We start from the raw sequence: 16,592 nt of genomic DNA, 5'->3' as shown, positions 1-16,592 counted from the left end.
ATGTATGGAAACAAGTAGCAGTACCGGCGCTAACATATGCAAATGAAGTAATAACTTTAATGGAAGAAACCAGGAGTATTTTACAACAAGCACGAAATCAAATAGGATGGTTTGCCCTAGGAGCAAATAAATTAAGTGCAAATGTAAAAATAACAAGAGAGATGGGATGGAGTGATTTTGAAAAAAAGACAAGTTATGAGTAAAGTAAATTATCTTGGAAGATTAAAATTTATGTAAGAAACAAGATTAGTAAAATTAGTGCATAAGGCCACTAAAGATATGAGAAAAGGGGAGAACACAAAATGTTTTAGGAGAGTTAGGAAATTAGAAAGAAAGTATGTCCAAACAACCCGCTGGCACAGAGAAGAAAATTATAAAAATTGGGAAAAATCACAAAAAAAAAACAATTAAACAGAAAGCGCAGGAAAAGTGGTATGAAGACGTTGTCAAAAAGAGCAGTTTGAAAGGAATATACACATATAAAAAGCGTTATGAGAAAATAAATTATATGAATAATGGTTTAAGAAGCATTTTACATTTCAAAGCCAGGTCAGGGAGCCTTGAAACCGGGGTAAGATTGAAAAAAATTTAAAGAAGTGAACGAAAAATGTCAACTATGTTTTAAAGAAGATGAAACGCTAGAACACTTATTGTTAAAATGTGAAGAAACCCTAAAAATCAGGGAAAAAATGAAATGGAACGATGAAATGAAAAAGGAAGGAAATTTGGTTATATTAGCTTGGAGGCTAAATTTTAATGTAAATGGAAGGGAACTAAGTGAGAAAGAAATAAAAAACAAAGAACTTCTTGAACTTTGGTGGAAAAAGAAAATGGAAAACGTTAAATGAAAAAAGAGCAGTACTTTCTTTCACATTTTTTTTCAGTAACCCTACTTCCGAAGAGATGGAAGGAAAATACCTTGAACCTGAACCTGTACCTGAATATGTTTGGTGAAGGAACACAAGTATTTGTGAAAGTCATTTGCCACGTGATCTGTTGTCGCAAATCAGTGATGAAAACCTGTGGGGAAAAATCCCATATGGTGGGAGTTTTTTACCTAATTTTCTCGGAAAGGGATAATAGGCAGCATATATGGGATTTTTGAGAAGATGGAAAATTACGGCTTATTCATTTATATATTTTAAAAAGTGGCTAACACAGACAAATTTAATTTCTAATAATATAGCTTACTCTTAATTAGTATAACGTGGGAAATTCACACGTAAAATGGGATTCTTTGCCTCTTGACATGGGATTTCATATTGTATCAGATAGGCATCACTGTAAGGCGTTCAAAGTTGTTTTCAAAGTTGAATTCATTTCAGTTTGTGTGCATGGTTCCATATATAATGTTACTTCTATGAACGTTCGTATAAGTCATTTCATGGACACTAGGAGCATAAAATAAAACAGAAATATCAAGCACAGTTAAAAATTCGTACTGAATTTGAAGTCTTAATGGCTTGTGAGGAGACAGTTAAGTATGAATAGTTGAAAGAAGAAATCGAGAATGATTTTACTCAAGATCTATTCGAAGGGAAAGGGAGATCATACGAACTGATGACTGACAACAAAGAATTATCTACAACTGAAGGAGACCAAACAATGGAAAAGGATATAGCTATGTATTCTTCTGATGTGAAATTAAACATTGATATAGTGAAATCTGAATTAATATTATCTACAACGGAAGGCGATCAAATAATGGAGAAGGATGTATCTATATATTCCTCGGATGTTAAACTAGACATTGATAAAGTGAAATGTGAGTTGTCTGTAGAAGATCCTGCATTTGAAAGTAATGTTCAAACGCTAAGAGAAATAGTGTTTCCAGAGACGTGCGCGTCGTACTATAATGATTACAAACAATTAACAACAAAAAGTTTCAATTTGTCTGAGCGAGAAAGGTAAGTTTAAACTTTGTATATAGTAATAGGTTCAAATTGATAATGCAGTTACGTACGTTTGGAAATTATACAGTAACTAGGAATACAAAGCGAGAAATACGTATATTCAGGGCCGGATCTGGGGGTGGGTCAATTCGAAGCATTTGCCCCGTGACGCAGCTGATTGAGAGTATATAGGAGGCGCCATTTCGATGCAAGATTGGGCAGGTATACGTCTCTGCCCCGGGCGCAATATTTCGTAGATCCGGCGATGCGTATGTTAGATACCTTGAACGTAAATTAGTAATCTACAGTTGGACTTTGGCACGGCACACATGGACTAGCTGTACCGGTACATAAAAACAAGTGATTGATACCACATATGTTAAACTTATGTAACTCGTATCTCAATGGAGTAATATTTGTTTTATTATTTGTCGCACATATCTGACTAATTCTTGTACATATTTACAATAACGGTGCTCTGTGATAGTGTTTCATATATCGAGCCTTCTGTGAAAGAACAGGAAGCCTCTCTGTAGGGATACCAACATTTCCGACATTCATACGTGAAATGTGGTCTAATGTATCGAAAATATGGACATTTTTTTATTGTACCCACGATTAATATTGAATGCTTCAAGCCACACTTTTGCGGAGTGCTTCTAAAGACAGCAAAAGAGAAGGTAAAATATAATTCTACCCAAAATGTGGTAGAGATTTATTTTCAGGATCCACACAAATTCATTGCATTTTTACTCGTTCTTTTTCAGAAATGGACCTTTTGTATTTACGGTGCAGTGCTAGATCATGAACTTTCGGTGAATGGGGCTTGTTTTGATACAAGCTTGCGAAAAGTGAACTTTATGGTATACAAACAATGTGTGCGTGGTTTTTCTCTTCATTCTCCCGTTTTCTCTCACTACCAGCACTTCATTTATTTCTCAGCAATTTCTCTTAACCTAGCCCACATGAACGTGGAATGTAAAATTCATGTATATATTATTCTAAACAATCATTCTTGGATTGGGGATTTGCATTTTTACATACAGCTTCATTTTAGATGACTAGAGTGTACCTACAAAAGAACTATTTGGAGAATCTAACGAACTTCTGCAACATGGCCATTGCAAAGCACAAATTTTATGTAACTGAGTCAGGGCAGGAGCGTAACATTTGTACTGGAAGGCAATCCAAAGGATGTGTCGTTTCGGAGTATACGCGTCACCGGAAGTGATACAGGATAATAGCACAAAATAATGTTTATAATATAAAATTTCAATCGTACGTGTTGAATTATGTACGCTACTATAGACGTTACAGATGACATTGGGATACTTTTTCACTGCTCACATGTTTACACTATACAATCATACGTTACTAATGCAAATTTCGCAAATATTTGGATTCCGTAACTTTGAAATTCTTTTAGTTGCACAACACGAGGTGGTTCAGTTACTTTTGATATTTCAGTTTATTTAAATGAGAGTTGTTACTATGTTTTTATGTGCGAATCCTAGCATAACAGATTCGACTTTATCATTTTACTCTTACATACATATGTATCTCGCAGGCAAGAACACAACATATTTAAAATAATTAGACCCGTTAGTCATTTAAAATATTAGTACGAAGTTGTTACGTACAGTAAGCCTGCACGAGTGAATGTCAGAACAGACATTGCTGTGGTATAGAAATTCACATCTTCGAGTTGGTATACTTCGAATTCGTTTTATCAATGACACCATAGTTTACTAGAAATCATATACTAGATATAATTTGTTTTTAGGTTTACCTTAACTGGGAGAAGGAAGCGTCAAAGTAGTAGAGGTATCTCAAATTTTCTCTCTGCCTCTCTTTCTCTCTCTCACACACACACAGACATTAATCACAAATTAATCAGGTTAAAAATTGGACGTGTTTCCCAAACACATTTCTAAGAAAAATGACATATGTATGTTACTTACAGTCTGGAAAAGTTACCATGGAGGTGCGATATCCTAGGATTGGACGTTGGGAAATCTTAAATTTAATGGAAAAGTGCTATTATCATTGTCGAATCCATAGTTTTAGGGGTGGCAATGCTGATTTTTGTAATGCCAAATAATATCAGGACCAAGTAAATAAAGAATTATTATGAAAGAAGTTTTCTTGATTTACTTCTCTGCTTTCCTAGTAGTTCTTGGTATTTATTTGGCTCGGTTATATTATTATTATTATTATTATTATTATTTTGGTTGGCCAAGAGTAAATGTACTGAAATATGCACGGAGACCCCAAAAACGTTGCTTATTTTTATTTATTCCCAGAGTTTTATACTTCAGTATATTGTGAATAAACGTTTTCCATTTGTGCAACTGCTGGTGTTCTGACTGGCACACAATAAAATACAGTTCTTTGCAGAATTATAATGATAATTATTTGCCAAGTAACTGCAATATAAATTCATTTCAGATCTGTTTTTGAAGTAAGCATTCAAGGAATGTAACTACAAAGTATATAATCTTACTCTTACGAGTTGTTAGGTAATATACGTGGAGTATAAATAAAGCTTTCAAATGTGATTTGCAAGCTCTGGCTTGTATACGTCTCTAAGGTGCTCACTTGCTCAATGAAACTACCAGGGTTAAAATGTGGGTCGGTACTAGCTATTTTTATTTCCAAGACACATTAATGTAAATTCATATTTTTAATTAATAGCTGGTTTCTTTTATTTTTACCTGATTATCTTAAATTAGTGACCATTCGTTAGTGGAGGCTAGCTGTGGTTGTGTATCTTTACACTTTTATTTCTTTCTTAAGACAGTGTGGGTTATTTTCCCGAGCGGTGTGTGGTTTTTAAAGTGTTGTGGTGTGTGTAACATGCAGACTTTTTTAAAAATTAGTTGACTGATTTTGACGCCGTATCGATAAAATTTCTGTTTTTGCACTGCAATTACAACACATAAACTAATATTTGCAAAGTTGACTCGGTGTTCTGATGGTTATCGTGTTTTCTTCTGGAACAAAGTCGTGGGTTCTTGTCACTTCAGGAGCAACAGTTTTCTTTCAGAATATCTCTTTATATGCTCACATATTTTATGAACATATGTGTTCTTGTATTTTTCGAACTTTATCTTGGGATATGTGACCATGGGACATGGTAGGTTAGATAAAGTCAAGATTGGTTATATATATATATATATATATATATATATATATATATATATATATATATATATATATATATACATTATACCTTCATATCTTTCTCTGAAAGTACATTTCTATGTGTTCACTTTTATTAATATTAATTTCTATCTTTTAATTTTACTGACGATGTGTTAGAGATATTTAGGTAAAATTATGTTCGTATAAAATATAAAACAAAGCCATAGCACTGTCTTTTGATCGAATGCGTTGCATTTTCTTTGATGCACTAAGTTACTGTGAGTGCCTGCCACCCAAATAATAATTTTGCTCATTGTCACTGCCAATAGCTTCAGTTTTGTGAATGTAAACCAGTTGTCATTACGCGTGTTCAGTAACTCATAATGTATATTCACTTTTATCTGAAATGCACTACACATTACAAATATATAAAATACGAGTAGTGACAAATACATACCTCTTGAATTAAACTACTATTAGTATCCGACAAAAAAATGTAAGTGTGTGTGTTAGAATGTATATATATATTACCTGAACACATACAAACTTTCACACTACCTGTTAAAACAAGCATACCAAAACTGATTTCGAAGCTTGCATAATACCACGGCTAATTTTTGAAATATGTACATGAGTTTCAGTTGTATTTTATTATTCATATTCTGCATGAAACCAAAAGCAGGTTTGTAGACTTTTAAGGTATCCCTTGCAGAGGTGAGAGAAGATTTTAGAACAGCTTTGTCCGTCTAACATCAGACATCGGAAGAAAATGGAAAAAAAGATGTTACATTAAAATTTTTCAGTTTACAAAGAATAACTTTCATCTCGGTGAACTCTCTATTCAAACCTGAAGCGGCTGGAATTGGCTATTTGCAATTTCAGTGTTTATCGTCATAGAACGAAAATATTAATATAGCGAGAAGCGGTTCTTTACTAATGGTTCAGGATCTGAACACAGCATTTATTAATATCCAATAGTTTGTACCAAAAGCAATTCAAATTTATTCTTGCGTTCGGTTTTTCAAAACTGTTTTCCGCAGAGGATAAATTGTTCAAGATGCAGCTTCTTACTATTATTTCAGCGTTCCACCAAGAGATTCCATTTCGCTCGTTAACCCTGTATTAAAAAAAAAAAAATGTTCAAATTAGCCATTTTAGTTTCAACCGTTATTGCCTTAGAACGAAACGGTAACAGATAACGAGAGATAGTTCTTTGGAAGCGATTGTCTGCTTATAAAAAAACATTGAGGAACTCAGCGTCTAATGAAAAAAAAGCGCTGTTATCAACAATATTCTATCCATAACAGAAATGCTAAAGGTTTTCTGTTACCTCTACTTTCCATATTGATTTCTGCAGAACTGGAAGAGTAAAGAGTGGCGGGGTGCGCCTTTTTGTAATCCATGAATCATCTCAACAATAGGTTCCACTTTCAGTATTTAACTTGTATTAAAAAAAGAAAAACAGAAAAGAAAAGAAAGTAAGTGGTAAAACTGACTGTTTTCACCTTGATCTTTTACCGCAAGAAGACGGAAGCAATTAGCTTTAAGACGTTTTTTAGCAAACAGTTCACCATCAAAGACATCTCATCACTATTGTGAGATATGTCACCGATCATGCAGAAGTCCAGGAGTCGAAAGAAACGGGATATCCTTTCCAGTACACTACATATTCCTTTCTGCGTCTTCTGCTTCACGTATGTGCTATTTTATCAATGTAGAATTGACAGTGTAACTGCCAGATTGTAATTCTTCTGTAATTCTTGTGTAAAACAGTCCGTGAGTAGGTTGCCGATTTAAGTCTTCTAATTGATAAACAATTGAATTTCCCTGAATAATCTTTTATACTTTAAATATTTCAAAAGTGCAATACTCCACATGTCTTTTACCAAAGGTTTCTTTCAGCTTACTAATACGTACTCTATGGCCAACCTTTAAATATTCTGAGTATTCCTTATTTTTTAGAACGTGGAAGTTTGGTATTATGTTGATTATACCATACTACAAGATTATATCATATCTCCTGTTGATTATACCATACCTGAGAAACATTAGCTGGTACCATCTTAGTATTGGGGAGTCAACTTTCGTTATATGCGTTTAGAAGATCCTTAACACATTCACAAAGTGATAAGTTTTAAATTTGGCAAAGGATTTCCACATCCTCTGCTTAAGACTTCGTCTTAATCGTTCCACCATGCTGGCTTCGAACATTTCGGGATCTTTGCTCGTTGTATGTTGCACATGATAATTTAGATACGTTTATTATGTTTTGTTTGGGAACTCACTTCTATGATCCGAGCTTAATATAAATTATTTCTATCTTTGAAAAATAGTTCTAAAGGCATTTGTCACATCATTTTCACTTTTACACTTTAACAGAAGAGCCCAACCGTAAAGGCTGAAGATGTCGATCACTGACAGAAGGTAACAATATCCACGATTTTATTTTTTAATGTTAAGCATTAATGTCACTTTACCAATAATCATCAATATTATTGACAAGATAAAATTGTGTACGAAACTGACAACATATTGGTTTGTGCAACGTATAGGTTCCTTTTTTCTGTAACCACTGTTGAATTTGAAAAGCGGAATGTTTTTCTTTGTAGCTTTCCATAATATTTCTGCTGTAAAAAATGAGGCTGGATGTGAAGATTGATAGTAAATGTTTTCAATGTTTAATTTATGGTTTGTACTTTGACCATATTGGCATTTTTCATTTTCCTATATGTTCATCACTACCATCATCATTTTCTTCATCTAGGGAAAAAAATAGTAAAAGGGAAGTCTACTTTTTTCTGTTGCTGTTGCTCTTGCTTTTTCTTCTTCTTTTTCTGATGGTAGTATTTCATTTTGATATCCAAAATGGGCTTATTGTTTATGGTTTCCAACAAGTTGTCGAATATTTGAAAATGCTTTAAAAACTACAAAACTTCTCCAAGCCTACTTGTGTAATTTTTCTCGTCCGAGACACGTCTCAAATTAAGTCTAAAATATGTGATTCCTGTCTTCGATCACCGTTTTTTGGGATCACCTGTGATTCGATTATCTTGCTTTAGTCGTCGAAGTAATAATCCTGGTTACTTACGAAATACTGGAGGAAGAGGCACTAATAATTCTTTTTCAAACTTCGGCTTTTTATTTTTTACGGATGTCAAGGAAATTGAGAATTGCTCTTTTTGCTTCTGCTGTAAATAAAAGTATTTTTGAAGTATTATACTGAATACTGTCCATTTTTCTTCACTACTCAAAAACTTTGAAATTTTTCTCATATTATTATCGATGGTTGAATCTACTTTTTTAAACTTGTTTTATTTATGATAATAGGTGCATCCTTTTCAGTGTTTATGGAGGAATGAATGTTATTTTTTTTTTTTTTTTTTTGCCTGTTTTATATCACTGTCGAAATATTAAACTTCACAACGCGCCACTGATTACAAGAGCAAGTAATGCTGATAAGGAACTACTGTTTTGTAATAGGAAATATTTCTTTTCTTGTTCTCGGTTTTCGATGTTTCCACAAGATGTCGAAGCCTTCTTGCAACGTCGTAATTTTCCTTTCTGGGTTTGTTAAGAGGAACACTTCATTTTAACACCTTATAACAACACTCACAAATACTACGAATTACCGAAGAGTCAGCATGAACAAAGATGCCTACATTTTTTTCTTCTTTTGTTTTTTGTGCAACGAACATAACAAATCAGTCTCTCTCTCTGTTGGAAACGTGGTGATTTAGTAAACACCACATGATTTATCTTCGTTATTTTTTTAAAGGAACATAAACTTGATGAAGCTGCCCTTAACATACTCCAAATAAAAAATACCAATCAAAAGCGGCAATGAAGCAAACAAAGTATAAAACAATAAGTATATTTTGGTTTTTGCTGGGATATATAGGGGATTCAAAGTCGAATTTCATATGACGTGTCCTGCTTGAGATCGATGAATAAGTATCCAAGAGGTTCCTTTGTTCCAACTTTGTAACTTTCTTCAACAAATAGTGGATTTTCGGGCGCGATTTGATAACTTAGATGTTTAATTTAGATTTGTTTTTAAAATTTTAAATGCAACCAAATAAGAATTTAAACTAATGTCTCGAATTCCTTTACGCTGATGAAACATATGTTGAGTATTAATATAACATTGAAGTTCCTGTAATGCAATCCATTCGTCAACAAATCCATATTGTCAGTATTGCGTCACGCGTGTGATCATCAATAATAATGAAGGGTATTCCTTCTTCTGGTTCAGAGTTTTTGAGAGAAGTTAAACCTTCATGAAAGTGAACTTGGATTAGATTGTCGGTGTACAGATCTTGCCATTCAGCGTAGTACTAGTATATTCGACGAAAAGTTGTGTTCATCATTTCCTGTATATTAGAAGGTAAACGTTTTAGAAATAGAGTCTTTGCACATCTACTTTGTACAGCTAGAAGGCAAGTAAAGATATGTTTCCACAAAGTTTCCATGATGTTTTCTTATTCAAGTCAATTTCCTCTATTATTTTTATTTTTCCTTTCTTAGTTTGTAAACACTTATATCCATAATATGCTGTCAAAAGATTCTGGTAGTATAAGATCTTTCAAGTAGTTGATCTTTCACACTGCTTTCTTTTTTTTCTTTATTAATATTTGTATGATCACCTATACGAAATATTTTATTGATGGTGATAACTATTTCAAACGAATGTTCAGTCATCGTAATTTCAGTAGAGCTTCCGAATTTTTTATTTTATTTTATTTTATTTATTTATTTATTTATTTATTTTGTACGATGAATAATTCAAAATTAATCCACAGATTTTACGAACGTGATGGATCGTTTTGCCTGCCCGAGACCAAAACTTCAAATGCAAAATTTATTGGTCCACCTTACTCAAAACACTAAATGTAGGCAGTTTTTCCGTATATTTTGACAATATCTGGGTTCGATCTTTGTATGTTCGGGAAGCCAAAGATATAACAGTCCTAGGTTCGTTTTCCTCCTGTCCCTCAGAGGGCTTGGCCCAAGATACAACAGTACCTCTAGTTTGATTGTCAAGTTATACTAAAAGCTGCGATTCGTACCAATATGCCACAGAGCGTGAAAGTCGAGACATGAAGCTGTGATTTGAACTCATATGTAACAGGGTGGGAAGCGCGACACAAACAAGATAAGTGTTTATCTTCATGTTCCCACCGTCACTGACGAGACCACTCGATATATTTAAGGATGAACATTAAATTTCATTGTCTAATCGTCTCAAATAGCTTTGGCCGGGTAATGATCATCTCTTTCATAACGTACGGGAGAAACCCACAGAAATAAAACATATTTACTTGATCACTCAATGGTTCTCTAGGAAGTTAGCGCAATGTTGTACTATACTACAGCAACTGCTTGACACAAAAATCAATATAAAGTTTGCACACTTATATTCGAATATTACATGATTTTTTTTAGTTAATTGAATCACAATTGAATTATCAATAATAAATATTTGATAAATCACATACTGAATACATCAGTAACACTGTGCACACGATTTGATGATTCAAACCGTTTACCGCACATATTCATTTCAATAAGTCCAAAGAAAAATAAACTGATGTGGGAATTATTGACTTATTATAACATTTTGAACTTGTAAGCACAAATATAATTCTGTACTACAAATATGTGTGTTATTATTGACTTATTGGCCCGATTATTACGGTCGAGATACGCGCGCGATTATTATCAACGATCGCGCTGTCTGCGTTACGCACATGGTTATGGCATTGAGGATCGGTGGTTGAAAATGTAAGCACAATTCACTTATTCTTCCATGATGAGAAACTTAGAATCTTTTCTTTTCAATAGTGTCTCCTTATAGATGACTTTCTGCTACAGACAGATTTCACGACAAATTAACTCATCCTTCCGTTTCGTTTTATTTAATTTCTTTCATTAGAATTTTGAACTAAAAGCGCGTTGCTAAACAGTGCACAGCATCCAATAATATCGTCGCAGGATATTCGTCATAACATAATCCGAAACATCTTTTTCTGATTTAAATAATAAGGTAAAACGGGATGAAATAAATTTTTCGGACATAGAATGGTTACTTTAACTAAGGCTTCCAGTGTTTCTTTTCTTGGCATGTTTTCACCATTTGCTAAGTAAAAAATTGGGATGACCAATGGGGATTTATTTACGATTCACAAAAAATTGATACAAACTACGTAGTCAGAGTAGAACATTTTTTTCGCCGGTGCTACTTACTTTATTATATAATTTAGTGGCATTTTGCCTAACCGGTAGAACACATACCTTCGTTTTTCTGGTGTTTTTTATAAGGATGGTTATGCACATATTTTTGCATTTTTTCGTTTTTATTAAGCTGTTTTGGAAATACACATCGACACATTTCATAATCTATATACGCTAATTGTTTTAAGGGATAAATTTTCTCCTGTGTTTTTTTCATATCTTATCTCTAGAGTATCGTTGGGTTTTGGTATATATAATTATTTCTCCCTTTGGAAAAACAATCCACACAGCCGTGGGAAAACATCCTTGGTACTCTGAAATGTGAATTTCGTTGCCAGTGTCATCTCTCCATGGACCGTCTACTTTCATTCCTGCTAGGTTGTTTTCTCTTCGCATCGCTGCATTGTTGATTTGAATATGTCTTGCTTCTTCCTCCCAGACTAGCCGCTGACTGCTAGCACGGATTGTACGTCGCAGCAACGTAACTATTGGGAAACAAAAATCCAATGGTGTTTTCTTGCAACAAGTTTCTACGATAAACTAAATTACAAGTAATAGCCATCGTGGTGATTTCCAAAAACAGGTTTACATTAGTTCCTTCTCAAAGTTAGTCATGAAGGAAGTACATGTTTGTCGTAGGACTTGAACATCTTGAATACAAGATTTTATCAGTTCTTTCTCGTATTAAATTACCCTATTGATGTCGATTGTGCAACTCTTAAAGGCATTCCGTTCACTTTTACCATAATAACTCCTCCATAAAATTGTGTGGCTGGTAGTTGTCAGTCTTAGTTTTCTTTCGATACGGTGTTGAAGAAATCTTTGAAATATTCTCTACAAGGAGGAAGATTGATACCTGTCGATAATTTTGACAAAGCCATAGGTAAAAGACATAGAACGGATAATTGGCGTTATTTAGAAGAAAAATTATGAAAACACTTTCTTTGCCTTCAAAGTTTTCTTAGTGCCGGTGCCACGGGAGCTGTATTTTTAGATGTACATAATAACACATTGAAGCATGTCCATATGTTGGTTAAGGTGTATACTTTCGCAGCTTAGTAACATTTTGTGAGGTTCGAATGAGAACAGTGTTCTCAAATTTCTTAATTAATGGTATTGAGTAAATTGGACCAGTTAATGCGTGTTGGATATCTGTGTATTGCATATTAATTTTGTATCATATGGCAATTATAAAATACATATTCATTAAACTACAGAATGTGGCAGTTTTCGTCTATTAAGGTGTAGGTCACTTGCACCCTGGTTTTCAGTATAGATTTTAAATGGGAAATTTCACCTTCATAATATATCATACTTCTCAAATATCCTGTTTGTGGCGTACAGTTTACATCTCTTCTGCTGCTCATAAGACTCTGATTGGAATGACAGTAACGTGAAAAGGTGGAAAGGAACAGAAGTCTTCTGTTAGAGACAGTGCTAACTGCGCTGTAAAATTTGAATTCAACTGAGTGATGCGTTTCCCGAGCTAATGCGTGATAAAATTTATTTCAAGTTTATGTACTTAGAAATAATATCTAGATAGTTCTTCTTCTTTTTCTTAAGCACACTATTTCTTAAAACCATGGTGCACTGCACAGTCTTTTCTTAACGGACAAGCTTATGAGCATACTCTTGTCTTTGGAGCTACAGAAAAAAGGCGAAATGATAATTTTTGACGTCCTTTATAATCCTTGTCGTCTTCTCATCCGTTACTCATTTCAATCAACGGAACGTTATAAAATCCTAGTTAAAAAAAGGCACTCAATATAGTAAATCATTTTAAACAGTTTTAGCTTCGTTTTTCACGAATATTGTAATGTAGAACCTGATCTTTTCATTTGTTTAAATTTGAGAATGTAGTATTCACCTTGTAACTCGGTGTATCTTTTAAACTAACAAATCGTCAGTTTCCCACAATGCATATAATAATTTAGAGACATTGACATATCCTTCAGTAGCAGAATTCCAAACCCAGCGTCGAATTTTGATTTATTCGAATGGTACTACATCAGGCTATTCCAAATTAGATTCTGTATGTTAAACACAAACGTACACTAGCACAAATATTTCTGTGTGTTACTAACTAACGACGTTGCACTATGAGGAAATTGTAGAAGCTACTAATATTAATAATCAAAGGGAAACGAACGTGGCAGTCCTCATTACATATCTGTCGAATTCTGGAATAGCATATAAAATTTTTATATTCCTTATGAACAGATGAAAAATTACAAGGACTTGAAGATTCACTGTTTCTCAAAGGGCTTTATTTTGTTATTTTGTAAGACTTTTTAGATATGTTTCCCAGTAACCACGTAGATATATGTCAGTAGACATACATATCGTAATATGCATTAATATTATTATCTCAAAGGATTCATATAATATTAAAATCAGTAGTATTGATTGATAATCTGGTGGAGATGGCGTATTATGTGCAAAATTATAGAAGGTTCTGTATCGTTTCTTTGTTTCTTTGTCATTTACTAACAGTTTCTGGTAGCTGTAATTACAACGAGTACCAACAATTGCTGGATTTTGTGGCACAGTAACTAATAATATAATACATAAACATTTTCAATGACACTGTATCTCTGTTTTCATATATAATAGTTAGATGTTAATTCCATAGTGTAACATACATACTTAAGTTTAATATCGTATACTTAATGTAAATTCTATTGGGATAGTAAACAAAAGAACATTGTCTCGTCTTGAGAATACATATGACAAGCTACTTGTAGTTCTCTCTTCCATATTTCTACATGATTTCTTGTAATAGTTAAAAGAAAGTTAATAGTTTATCATTACATGGGAACCCTTCACATTTCAGATAAATTATTTTGTTCCCGTACATCACTTGCATGCGTTTGCGTTTCTTTGGTGTTTCGTATTAAGTACCTAGATTTGCATTTCCTTCTATTTGTATTTGTTATAGGTGCCATAACGATACTTTTTCCAGAAAAGCGAATACCTTTGTTACAGAAGAGGAATCAATTCCTCATTCAGATAATGGATCTCATATTTACCACCAGATTGACACAGGATCTACTCGAAAACACAGCTTAACACATGAAAGTGAGAAATATCATAGATATGAAAAGGTTAAAAAGGAACTTAGTCCAAGTTCAACTTTGGCAAGCCACAATCCAAAACCTCATACATGTCAAGAATGTGGAAAGGGATTTAGACGAAATTCAGAATTAAGAAGACACGCTTTAATACATACAGGTGAAAAACCTCACATATGCCAAGTATGTGGAAAGCAATTTAGACTGCGTTCGAATTTTGAAAAACACTTTTTACTGCATACAGCTGAAAAATCTCACACATGCCAGCAGTGTGGTGAGAGGTTTAGGCGTATTTCAGATATGAGAAAACACTTATTGCATACAGGTGAAAAAGCTCTCATGTGCCAGGACTGTGGAAAAGGATTTATCCGAAATTCACACCTGAAACGACACTTACTTATACACGCAGGTGAAAAACGACATACATGCCAACAGTGCGGAAAAAGCTTTATTCGTAGTTATGAATTGGCAGCACATGTATTAATACACTCAGGTGAGAAACGTTACAACTGCCAAGAGTGTGGGAAAAGATTTAGACGAAATACACACCTGAGAAGGCACATGTTAACACATACAGTTGAAAAACCGTATTTATGTCAAGAATGTGGGAAAAGATTTATTCGGAGTTCACAATTGGAAACTCATTTATTAATGCACAAGGGTGAAAAGCATTATATGTGTCAAAAATGTGGAAAAAGGTTTAGTTTTTGTTCAAATTTGTCAAGGCATGTTAAATCATGTAAAGCACGTAGTTCATCCATGATATGATGAGCTCACCCTCAGCCTCGTGAGCTAATCCGTCATATAATGGTACAGTAGAGGGAATTGAGCTAATAAATAATAATGAAGTTGGTCGAATTAAACAATCTAACTTAACTAGACTTCTTAATATTAGAAACATAAATGATATAATTTTAGCCCAAAGTAACACTGATCTGTTTTCAAACATGAAAGGTGCTGTAAATTGTGACGTTGAGTAAATCTTGCTGTTCCAGATTAACGTACACTCAATAAGAAAGAAATTAATTAAAATTGAAATTTTTCTTGACTCATTTCCGTGCCATATTCCTTGTGTTAGTGTACACTGGCTTAAAAATGAAGAAATACTTGTATACATACCTAAAGATTATATCATGGCAGCAAGCTATTATACGAGTAGAATTATACATGGCGGAGTAGCAATTTATTTTAGAGATGGCTTCAGCATTGACTCTATTGTTATTAACGTAAATGATTTCTGCAATAAGGGGAAATCTGAAATAGTTGCAATTTTATTTCCTAGCGCGAGAACTATTGTGGTATCAATTTATCGAACACCAGATACGGATGTCAATGTCTTTTTTGCACACTAGGAAGACCTTACTAACTACTTAAGTAAGCATGATAAATATAAAATTTTATATCTGGGGATGTAAATATCAATGTTTTACTTGATATTCCTACCAAGAATTATTTTTTCTGATATACATAGATCATATAACATTTATTTTCTAAATGATCTGCGAACAAGAAAGGAAGCTTGTTTAGATAACATTATTACAAATGTATATACTACAGTACTATACAGTGCTCATTGCCTGATTATGATGTTCTATGGGTGTTATATTCCTTTGTCAAACACATGAGCTCCCTCGTGGCAAAGCGGTTAGCGTACGCGTCTTTGGCGTGGGAGACCCGGGTTCGATTCCCGGCGGGAGCACATGTGGTTCGAATTCCACGTTAATCAGAGGTCCACGTCTCATATAGCCTCGCTGCTGAAAGGGACGCTAAACTAAAATCAACTCAACTCCTTTGTGAAACACAATAATACTACGCTGGTGACCAAGAGTTTTAGAGTACTTAGTTTAGATAATATCTATGGTTTAAGACATAAATTAAAAAAAATTGACTGGCAGCAAATATTTTTCAGATGTAAAAATATAGTAGAAGCATGCGGATTTTTATGTATAATTTAACACGATCCCTAAACGAATGTCAAAGAAAATTTAAATGTTATAACTTATCTACAAAGAATTACAGCAAAATGTTAGTAACTGGTACACTCCGCAACTAGCAGAGCTTCGTAAGGTTGTCATTGCTTGGTAGAAGAGGGCTAAATCGGGCTGTCCTTTGGGAAAAGAAAAATACATCAGAGCTAAAAGGCACTACAGAAAGGAAATAAGTGCGTCTAAAATTAAGGCAAACGACAGTTTTATTGTAAACCATGCAAATTTATGTAAAGCAGGCTGGACAATTATAAACAGGGAAATAGGTG

The 16,592-nt window shown here is 33.7% G+C and overlaps 1 protein-coding gene across 1 annotated transcript; it reads left to right on the top strand.

Moving 5' to 3' along the window:
* Positions 1-1,054: 1,054 nt before the first annotated feature.
* Positions 1,055-15,714, top strand: LOC145674860 (uncharacterized). The gene is made up of 2 exons (XM_081745095.1): positions 1,055-1,907; positions 14,206-15,714. The coding sequence occupies exons 1-2, from the start codon at positions 1,561-1,563 to the stop codon at positions 15,104-15,106; spliced, it is 1,248 nt and encodes a 415-aa protein (XP_081601221.1). The 5' UTR covers positions 1,055-1,560; the 3' UTR covers positions 15,107-15,714.
* The last annotated feature ends 878 nt before the right edge of the window (positions 15,715-16,592 follow it).

This window comes from Thermobia domestica, chromosome 18, assembly GCF_964235325.1.
Source record: "Thermobia domestica chromosome 18, izTheDome1.hap1.1, whole genome shotgun sequence".
Taxonomy (NCBI): Eukaryota; Metazoa; Arthropoda; class Insecta; order Zygentoma; family Lepismatidae; genus Thermobia; species Thermobia domestica.
This window is presented reverse-complemented; position numbering and strand designations above follow the sequence as displayed.

Bases quoted from the DNA above. Each gene is read 5' to 3' on its own strand.
- LOC145674860 (XM_081745095.1), top strand. From the start codon at position 1,561: ATGACTGACAACAAAGAATTATCTACAACTGAAGGAGACCAAACAATG. The intron at 1,908-14,205 runs GTAAGTTTAAAC...TATTTGTTATAG, and splicing joins AATTTGTCTGAGCGAGAAAG to GTGCCATAACGATACTTTTT.